Here is a 10,926-nt window from a genome sequence, read left to right as displayed (position 1 = left end):
AACATTTGGCTTCATATTTACTAATTCACAGCTTATGAATCAGTCTAAGGCCATTAAACCTCCTGGCATTCTGCATCGCACCCAACAAAGTGTCACGATAATTTGATGATCTGATACAGCAGAGTAATGCGGGATTGATGTATCATTTTGTCGCTTAAGAGAAGTTCATCTATCATATTGGGATGACATTAAAATAAATGTGTTGTTATAAACAGCATGCTAAACAGAAGAGTGAGCAGAGTAAGTAACTGGCTGTTTCCAGCACCTCTTTAAGACAAATTTGTGTATTTACTGATCTGATGCATGTGTTAAATTACTGAGATTGCTTTGTGTGTCCATGTGTGTCTAGTCATTTCATTTAGCCAAGAGTGAAGGGGTAAATATCATCAGGTTGAGTTCGACCAAGGAGAGTACAGCTTCCCAGTGGCAACTGAGCATTTTCAAAATAGGGCCCAGTCCTACTCAGTCAATGGCAATTAATGAAAAAGGCTAGAGAGAGAGAGAGAGGTTTTGCCCTTTGTCCTTTGCCCTTTGTTAAACTGCTTTTCATTTTAGCAATATGAGTGAATATCATAATATGAATAAGAGATAATGTAAGGGATATAGGAAACTTGAATCTACAAATTGATTACATTTTATTGATGTCAAAGGTGGAGATAAACTATTCTGACATTCCTGGCATTTCTTAAAGGACCCAAGTGGTATTTGGACTCAGTTTAAGGGTCACATATGTGTAGCTATGAATCTATCTATCTTTATTTTATTCATAACCTCATTAACATTGATGCACGGTCACATCAAGCTGCACTTTTACTGGATGTGACAAGTTCCTGCAACCTGCAGTCTTCTATGATACGTACCCAGCAGCTCAACTGCTTTTCCTTTCACATTATGCATTCAGTCCAGCAAATAAGTATTCAAGGCAACAATTACAGCTGGCACACTGTCATTTAGTTCTGATACATTTTTATGCTGGAGCTCTGTCAAAGCATGCATGACTGACATCAAAGACTCCCTACTTCCCCCATTCAATTCAGTTATATTATTTAAATGAACGTTTTTTTAATCAGAAATAGAAGCAGCCGAAGATATTCTCAAGGGGTGTATATTTAAAAACCTATACACTGTAGTTTATTTCTTCAAGCCATATGGAGATATTAAATATTCTATATGTGAACCTGTGATATACCACCAGCTTCTAATCATACTTATTAATGTGTAAAAATACTATACAAATACTATATTTATAGGGGCCATTTATGTTGTCACCATCTTTACCATACAGTTTGTGTGTATGTGTGTGAGTCAGTTTGTTCACTTTTTTTATTCTGACTTTACTTTGTTGTCAATAACACCAAATTGGACTGATTTAGATTAATGTGCTTTTAGGGAACGGTTGTTTTATTATTTATTATTATATATTATTATTTAGTTGTTGTATTATTATTTTGTTTTTTTCATCATATTAATAGCTGTATGCCCTTTAATGCTGACCAATTTAAGATCCATACAGTAGGCCTATTTAATAATAATTATAATAATAAACTTTATTTCGGTTATAATTACAAGGTGCTGTACAGTGCAAACACTAGAAAAATAATATAAAACAATAAAACTACAAACATTAAGAGTATAAAACAAGAAAAATAAATATAAAAACACAAAAACTGCAAACATTAAAGCATATAAAAGTAGCTTTTTTAAAGTTATCAACCGGGTGGGAGCCACAAATGCAAAAGCTTTGTTCAACGCGCAAGGCTGAAAGCAAGGAACGACGCTTTCAAGTCTGGTGACATGGTGGCACTGAAAACATCTAGAGCCAACCTGAACCGAGCTATAAGATTAGCATCATGGACAAAAAGTACAGGATTTCTTCAATGACCCCACTAACCCCAGACGGATGTGGCAGGGCATCCAAGCCATTACAGACTACAAGGCCCCACCCTCTTCCTGTGAGAACACCAGCTTCCTCAATGAGCTAAACAAGTACTTTGGAGGTTTCGAGTAACTAAAACACCCACCACAGCAACAAAAATCCTATCCTCGTCCAGATGATGCGACAAAGCTTTGGACCACAGCTGACTGTCCAGGGAGAACCCTGGAGGAAGCGTTTTCTCGGACATCAGGGCCGGAAAGCAGCTGGCCCTGGATAACATACCAGGAAAGGTGCTCAAGGAATGTGCTGACCAGCTGGCTGGCGGTTCTCACAGACATTTTTTAACATCTCACTGCACCAGCTGTAGTACCATTCCTGCTTCAAAGACTGCCACGATTGTACCGACCCAAGAAGAACACAACCCTCCTCCCTCAATGACTACCGGCCAGTAGCACTCACACCTATCATGATGAAGTGGGGCTTCGAATGAGGCTAGTAAAAGGACCACATGGTTTTCCAGACTTTTTTTATAACTGTTTTTTTAAATATAAAAAGTTTTATATATGCATAATCTATTTATTTATTTTTTTTGACTTACATACTGGCCTCTCCTCTATTCCTGTTGTGCAATGTGTCATTGTAACATAATTCTTTTGATGCAAATCCAAATGACAAATAAAGGTCTGTCTAAGTCTTAAATTAAGTGTACTGAAAACCCCCATTAATGATGAGGCTCTTGTGGTAAATAAAAAAAAAAATCATTGTATCTAATTGATAACATGACATAAAAAGGGTTGAAATGGGGACAGTGCACTTACTAACTTACTACCTACACAGGTCACCACCACCCCAGCAGCAGCGAGCAGCAGCGGTTTGGTGGGTGGTGGGACTGGAGCCCGGTGTGAACTGCATGGAAGGCGGGCTGCTGAAGCTGGTTGCCCCACCTCCTCCCCCTCTGTTGCCCCACCTCCTTTCCCTCTGTTGCCCCACGCTCCTCCCCTCTGTTGCCCCACCTTCCTCCCCTCTGTCGCTTGCCTGCACGGGTTGTTGGTGAACACGGGGAAACAGCTCTCCATCTCTGCAGACCCCAAGAGTAGTGGGGAAAAAAAAAAAAAGACGTACCCCTGAAACCCGCCGAAGACACTATCATTTCGCACCGACTGGCCGGTTTTGTGTTGCCGCTAATGTGAGTAAACCAGTGTCGTTTTGTATATGTTGTTCGTTGCTACGATTTTTCTCCCTGACGGAAAGCAAGAAATAGCAGCTCGTTAGCTTGCTTACAGGCTGGCGTTGCTTGCCCCTACGAAAATTTTCTCCGACTCACATTGAAAGCAAACAAGAGATGGTACAAATCAGGGCTGGGTTTGTTGAGAGTAATGGTCTTAATGGTTTTGCGGCTAACTGAGCAGCTAAACCCGCTGATATTTACTGCAGGTTGTCAGTGAGGTCAAACTTTTACGGCAAAAACAAAAACATTTGGGGTCGCTGTTGCTGGAGTAAACTTTGGGGGGGGTTCGTGTTTCTGCTCTGTCGTGTCAAACATAACACACACATTGTTGACCTTAATGTTTTTTCACCTCTACATTATTTGTTATTTACTTATCTAGCTGGTTTGTTGACATGGTTGGTGGGCAAAGACTCACCGGTGAGCGTTCTTATAAACCACCGCCCCCATTTGTCAAAAGTCATGTTTTGTGAAAGGGTTTTTCGATAACTTCGACAGCTGGGATGATACAACCGGAGATAAAATGGTGAACAGTAAGCTCTTCCTTTTCTGTTAGGAAAAACTCTTTAGAAACTTTCCTCCACTTTACTGGATCCTTTGGTGTTCAACCTTTTTTTGGAAATGTTCAGACCAAAACTGAGGCTGGCTAGGTCTTGTTGGTGGCCACCCCCCCCCCCCCCCCCCCCCTTTATACAAGTGATAATGTTGGTTTACCAATTTGTTGTCAAAGTTGGTCTTAACCAACTTGGATATTCCAGCTGGGCAGTGAGAAATGCCTTACTGTCTATGAGTCAACACACTGTCCACGTGTTTGGAGTATCAAGTGTATTTGGTTTTATTCTGAAAACCGGTTCAGGTAATAAAGCCCAAAACAGGTGGATTAAAGTAACTTTCTACAGTCTTTACGTAAAAACTTTTGGGTGGAATTTTCATGAATGAATCAACAAGGAAAAGTTTACATTGGCAAGTCACAAGACCTGTCTAAAGATCTACATCCTATCTTTAAGCACCCCCCGTTCAGACTGCAGGCAAAAGTGGCCCAAATCTGAATTTTGGGGTCAAGTGACCCTGTCATGACTTTCAGAAGGGTAGTGGTGAACACTCAAATCCAGGCCCAGATCTGATTTTTTCAAATCAGATTTAGGCCACTTCCGTATGTGGTCCTGAATCAGACCCAGGGTCAGATTCTTGTTCAGTCGGCCGCAGTGTGAACAACCAAGCGGATTTGATGCACCTTTTACGGTCAATCTACATCGACATGTGTCACAATTATGCGTCCATTCCCACCACTCCTGGGCTTCGTCTCCGCATCCACACAGACCTCTGTAGTGAATTTTGCAGCCATAACCCAGCAAAAGGCCAAAATGCCAAATTTGGTCTCTCTTCTCTTCATTTCTTCTCCTCCTCAGCACCTGCTCATTAATGTTACGGCTGCCATTACACAAACATTTTGAAATGAAAGCGATAATGCTCACTTCCTCCGTAACCTCCCCAACTTTAGTGCTGCGTCTGACGTCATTGTTATTGTTCTTTTCAGTTCACACTGGAATCTCATATAAGCCACATTGTAAAAGGTAATGTGAACAGCCAAACCAAAAAATCAGAATTGAGCATTAAGACTTGCGATGTGAACGTAGCCAAAGTTTCCAAACAGTTTTCCTGATATGCTGAAGGTAGAAGGTAGACGCCTGGTACTCCTGACAATAACCCCCGCTCTCTGTTTTCTGTTTTCCGCTCAGAGGCAGACAACATCCCCGAGCAACAGAGGAGCTGCAAAGTTTAGCGTCTTAAAACTGCCAAGTTTACTATTGTTTGAGAGGAACGCCTTACTTGTTTCAACTGAGGGCATAAAACATCATTTTTAGTGCCCCCGGCCGCTGACCTGAAGTGCCAAGTAGTGTTAACACACAGCGCAAATACTTGTGTTTCTTGTGGGCAGCTCAGCATATCGCTGTCCGGTGGTGGATGTTGATGGTCAAGAGCAATATTGATTTACCAGGTCCCAGATCAGCCCCAGGCCCTGAGACATCCATATGCTAAACAAGGTCCATGCTTTATTCCATCAGGTAGGCAGCAGCATTGGATTAAAGATACAGTCCTGCTTGTCTGGGGTTTGATTTTGAGTTTGTAGCATTCAGAGATCTGATCAATTATTTAACAGCTATCTTGATAACAATGAATAAAAAACTACTCTCAAGAGACGGGACCCTGACAACTAACACATGTACTGTTGGATGATTATGGTGAGCTGTAAGCATTATTATTAGCACTTAAAAGGTTCCACTTTGCTTTAATGGGTTTAGAATAAAGTCGAGAAAAAGTGGACGCAAATGATTTGATGATAACTTGGTGTTATCGTCAAATCAGGGCACATTTCTTGGCAGCACCTTGACAAAGCTCTAACCAAGCAACCAACTATGAAAAAATATAATATGCTGTGTAATGTACCTTGCTAAGACCTCCGTGGATGGCCGAGAGCTCTCACACACTCAGATCTGTGCCTCAATATTGCTTGTTTTTTGTTGTTGTAACAGCATGAAATAGTCTCCCTAATCGATTGTCCATTGCACGTACGTGTTCCTGCACGTTTTTTAATGTAAGATATTGAAAAGAGAAGTCTCCACCAAAGGTAGAGGCTACCCCACACCTCTTTTCATTCAACCTGCACACGTTCACATTCCCGGCGTCCCCCTCTTGACCAGAAAGTTCTGAGAGTTTATGAGAACAAAGAGACCATCGGTGTGTATCGGCTATAAAAAAATTATTTTCTGTACAAGCTCCAAGCCCACCAACTGGGGATTTCACAGATCATGGGTAGCTCTTGATGATAAATGATACATTTCTACTCGAGTGACCCTGAAGGCCCAGGAAGACATTAATTACACTAGCCTATTATGCAGTCCTCAGCTGGCACTTTGGCATCAAACAGATCCATAAAAACAATTCTGCATTTTTGTGTTCGTCCCTCTGCCTCTTGTGCATTTCGACCCGTCTGGCACATGTGTTTACGTATTCTTTTATATTTTTTCAAGCTGATTCGATATAGGCTTCAGTAAATTCTGCCAAGCAGGTCGGCATTTGAGAAATTATTTAGAAATCACGATGGCCTCAGTTCTTTATTTTGTTATTTACAGATATGATTTGTTCATTTTATTAGTATTTATAACATTATATTACATTCACTTGGAGACACTTTTTTTTCCTAAGCAACTTACATTAACTGTATTCAATCCACGTAGGAGCAAAAGCTAGGTGTCACACAAAATTGGGAGTGAGTCCATTTTAAACAAATAACTTAAGATCATGTTCAACAATCAGAAGGTTGGCGGTTCGATCCTGGCTCCTCTCGCTGCATGTCAAAGTGTCCTTGAGCAAGATACTGAACCCCAAATCACCCCTGTTGCTGTGCATTGGTGTATGAATGTGTGTGAATGCTTCGTTTCTGTTCTGGTGAGCAGTTGGCACCTTACCAGCCATCAGTGTGTGAATGTGGGCGAATGGGATCAATGTGGCATGTAGTGTACAGCGCACTGAGTGGTCGAAAGACTACAAAGGCGCTTTATAAGTACAGTGCATTTACCATTTACGAGAGCATTAAGATCTTTTTGTTTATGTTCCACAGACTGTCATTGAAGTTGTTCTTTTGCGCTAGAATAGGTTTTCAGTTTCAGCTGGTGTCTACAGTATCGTAAGCGCCAGTCTTTTATCAGCTCCACAGGATTGGTGGTCATGCATGCTTGCTGTTTCATTGTCATGGGCTGCTGAACACTCAGTTAACATATGCCATGTCTTCTTTTATCTCTCAGCAGAATCAGTTGGACAATTGGTGTCTGAATTGTTAATAGGATATCGACAGGTGGCAGCTAAAGGCCTCGGTGGGATGAACTCCTCTCTCCTGTCCTATGTGCACACACGGGGGTTACAGATACACACGAGTAGCCCCCTGTTTAATTGTTAATCATCTTTCTGTGACACTGATGAATTAAGCAACAGTCTGGTCGAAAATTAAGTTTTGGAGCTTAGCTGCACTGGTGGCAATTAGTTTTATCCGTGCTTTCTGTTGTTTATTAATTGAGGTGTGTGAGGATTCCAGGACATTTCTGCATTGACTGTTGAAGCTACAGTTTTGCCTGCAGTGCAGTGTGAAGACAGATCCCACGAGTGCACTGCTATCGTTCTAAGCTTTGCCTCTTGAGATGCGAGTTAATTAGTTCTTTTTTTTGGTGAAATTCTCCAAATCCTTACCTAAGACTTCCACGGCTTATGACTGGAGAAGGATTGTGTAGTGGTACACCCGCTTACACATGACATTCAGATGATAAGTGTAAAAACAGTGTTATCCTCTTATTTGTCTGTATTTTCAATAACAGAAGCAGATCTATGTATTATTTTTTGATGTCACATGCTGGACAAACTGCCCGAAAACAAAATTGTCAGCTGTTTAACCACACGTTTTTCTTTTCTCTTTGCAGGATGTTCCGCTTGCGGGCGTTGTCCGCAGTTTCGGTGGGACTAGCGCAGTTGTCCCGACGCTACCACAGCGGGACAGTGCGGGGGTCTGGCCGGAGGAGGCTGATGCTGGCAGCCCTGGCTGGGGTGACTGGTGTGTCTGCTAGTGCTGGGCTGCTGTGGAATAGGTAGGACTGGGCCCATTAATGCACCTGTGTGCTTCTATGTACTACTGAAACAGTTGAATTCAGTTTAAAAAATACACTATTTTTCCCCGTAGGAGCAAATATACAAAACGCAAAGCATTAATTCATAATACATGATGGATAAATAATAAGTGCGTGCACCGTCTTTTGTCTTTCTTTAGACAATTGCTTATGTTCATGCCAAGACTCGCTGTGTGGTGTGGTCCCCATTAAATGAACAGACCATGATCTGCATTGAAAAGACTAGGATTGGTTTGCTTTGACAGCAGTTTGACTTTTGAGCACATGCCAAATTCGATTCTTCAACATGACGCAACTATTAGGGAAACCACCCATGAAGTTGCTTAACTGCATTTCTGTTGACATTCCAAGGCACCACCCCAAGGGTGTCACAATGTTTTTATGGCTATGCCTTACTAAGGAGGCTGGTGTTTAGTTAAGGCAAGGAGTGGAGAGGCGGTTGACGTGAGAGCTGTATGGGGACAGAATGACTGTGCTGCAGGAGGCAGAGTGATGGATGGTGCCTCAGGGCATTTGAGACTGATGGGACGAGACTGTTCCAGGCCTTCACCCCAGGCTTCATTCTCCTTGTGTCTCATTAAACTGAATTATTCAGCCTGCCCCAGACAGACTCAGCTATTTATTATTATTATTCCAATTTTTCAATTTAGTCAGAAAAACGGTCAAGTGGGAGTTTGCCGTGGTAAACCTCTTCGCTTTGCACAGTGCAGCACATAATCTCTCTCGTTCCCTCTCGTAGCCACAGCACATGCTTAGCTGCAAAACATAGTCCCCGACATACTGGGTAGCAGAGTAAAACACAAATATTACAATACCACACCTCCACGACAAGCGAGATGGAAATGTCCCTGAGTTTCTTATCTAATCCGTTTTTTGTTTTTGTTTTTTAAACTAGAGCATATGCTGATGCAGGGCCTTCCGTTCAACACTCTGAGCAACCAGGCGGAGAGGGAGCTGATTTCATCAGGGATACAGATTCTGAGACGGAGTCAGAGAAATCGGTGGAGGCCAGCAGTGGAGATGAAGAAGCAAAGGATGATGGCGGTGAAGGGAAAAAAAAGAAGCCACGCTCCGGATTCCGTGACCGCAAGGTGATCAATAAACAATAAACATTCAGCCGTTCAGTCACTCTTGTATTTAATTCACCTTTATATTGGTGTTTTGAAGGGCCTCCCAATCAATGTCCAATATGCAAACGCCAGTACATTTTGACATTTTATTTTATGGAGACATACAAAGGAAATGAGCATGCATTGCTGGAGTCATAAACAACTGAAATGTTCAGCCTGTAAGATTTTATTCCTGTTAATTAGGCAGCAGATGACAAAGGGGATGCAGAAGAAGAACAAAGGGTCTTTGGTGCCATGCCAAATAAACACAGTTTGTAGCTCTGCATATTATCGTTGGAGGACCGGGCAGAGAAAAGAGGAAGAGCTTTGAACAATAGATGGAATTTTTTTTTTTTAAAGTGACGCAATGGTACATCCGACTTGTGCTTTAGATGTAAAAAATTGTGCAATCACTCTTGCCTCAGCAGCAGCCATAGATGTCAGGGGAGCACACAGTGAATCGTACCACAGGTAGTTTGTGCCATCTTACTCACTATGTCAAATAAAGAGTTTGATAAGAGCATACGGGAGTTCTGTATATGTGTACAAATGTCCATCAGCACTTCAGACGGCCCTTGACGAATGTTGATGGCATTTTACAGTATGTGTGGTTAAAAAAAAATAAAATTATTTTATAATATATACCTGTTGTGACTTGAATTTTACCCCCTTTGGTTGTGTATGTGCAGTTTCTTTGTAATGGAAAGATAGAGCATTAAGGGTTGAAAGCTCATAAGAAAGAGGCTTGAGTCTCCATCAGTGTGGATGATGCGGAGATCAGTAGCCTGTAAATCTGAGGAGATGAAAGCCAGAGAGGGATGACAGCATACCCTGGGCTTCCCATCAGTCAGGCTCTCAGGCGTTTCCGCACGACTGTCCTATAACCTCTCATCCATACACTGATGGTTGCCTCTTCTGGGGGACACGCTCCTGGTGATTTCCCTAAAGACCAATAAGGTCTTTTAAGAGGGGGAACCAACACAGAAGCACGTAATCATAGCTACAAACTCAAGAAGCAATTCGAGTTTGATCAAAGTCTGTGTGTGTTTCTAACTCTTTCTGTTATCAAATTAAATTAGATAATAGCCTCAAAAAGTTTATGCTTTTTCCACAGGGAGTTTGTGTAGTGTAAACAGTCATTCAGCATCACATTAAATAACCGCCTGTGTGGATTACAGCTGGCAAACAGACACCGCTCTGTCAATTTCTATTTGAAACTTTCTGCTGAAAGGCAGATGGCAGTGTCAAGGCAAACATTGACGAGGCTAATGTGTGTATCAGAGCTGAATAAATGAGTTTGGTTATTTTTGTACTTTCCAAAATGTTGGACTTCGGCATGTCAGCAGTGCCATGCTGTTAGCCTTATGTGTGGTTGTCACAGCTTTGTGTGGCTGGGATAGTTCTGCAGTCTCCCTTCATGTTAAGCTGCCAGTCACACTGATCCTGAAAAGCACTATTTCCTGTTTTGATTATGTGGTAGTTGTGGTAGTCAGGAGGTTAATGTACCTCCCCATCAGGACTGACAACTTGTTTTTCCTGCCGCCACCTTCTTCTTTATTCTAGTCACTCCTTCACCCTCTCCACACTCTTTTAACTCTCCCTATTTACCTTGCTACACACAGGATTGGAATATCGCTGAGTCTTTTGATTTGGTTGATGTTTGGGTATATTAGAGAGGGGACATTTTGTGTCATTAATTGGCGTTTGTTGTCTGGTCGACAGGTTATGGAGTATGAGAACAGGATAAGAGCCTACTCCACTCCGGACAAGATTTTCCGCTACTTTGCCACACTGAAGGTCATCGGCGAGCATGGAGATACTGAGGTCTACATGACGCCCCAGGACTTCATACGCTCCATCACACCTAACGAGAAGCAGCCTGAGAGTGAGTCTCCTCTCTTTCCTTTGCTTCAACTTCTTATTTTCTATGATTTTCAATCGGTTTTATTTATTCCTTCCATCCAGGATTTTAAAACACACCCATGCAACCTTGCATGTGTCGCAGTACATGCATGCAGGTTTATGGTAATCACTATCCAG

The 10,926-nt window shown here is 42.0% G+C and overlaps 1 protein-coding gene across 6 annotated transcripts in view; it reads left to right on the top strand.

The window, feature by feature from the left end:
- The first annotated feature begins 2,933 nt into the window (after positions 1-2,933).
- The window catches only part of micu1 (mitochondrial calcium uptake 1), a 30,755-nt gene continuing 22,762 nt past the window's right edge, over positions 2,934-10,926 (top strand). For all 6 annotated transcript variants that reach the window (XM_035664076.1, XM_035664075.1, XM_035664072.1 and 3 more), the window contains exons 1-4: positions 2,934-3,062; positions 7,574-7,738; positions 8,673-8,868; positions 10,609-10,771. In XM_035664076.1, coding sequence (XP_035519969.1) covers positions 3,061-3,062; positions 7,574-7,738; positions 8,673-8,868; positions 10,609-10,771 — 526 coding nt within the window. In that variant the 5' untranslated portion in view covers positions 2,934-3,060. The remainder of the gene's footprint in view (positions 3,063-7,573; positions 7,739-8,672; positions 8,869-10,608; positions 10,772-10,926) is intronic.

The sequence above is a fragment of the Morone saxatilis genome, unplaced genomic scaffold, assembly GCF_004916995.1.
Source record: "Morone saxatilis isolate NCDOM2014 unplaced genomic scaffold, NCSU_SB_2.0 Contig19, whole genome shotgun sequence".
In the NCBI taxonomy this organism is placed as follows: Eukaryota; Metazoa; Chordata; class Actinopteri; family Moronidae; genus Morone; species Morone saxatilis.
This window is presented reverse-complemented; position numbering and strand designations above follow the sequence as displayed.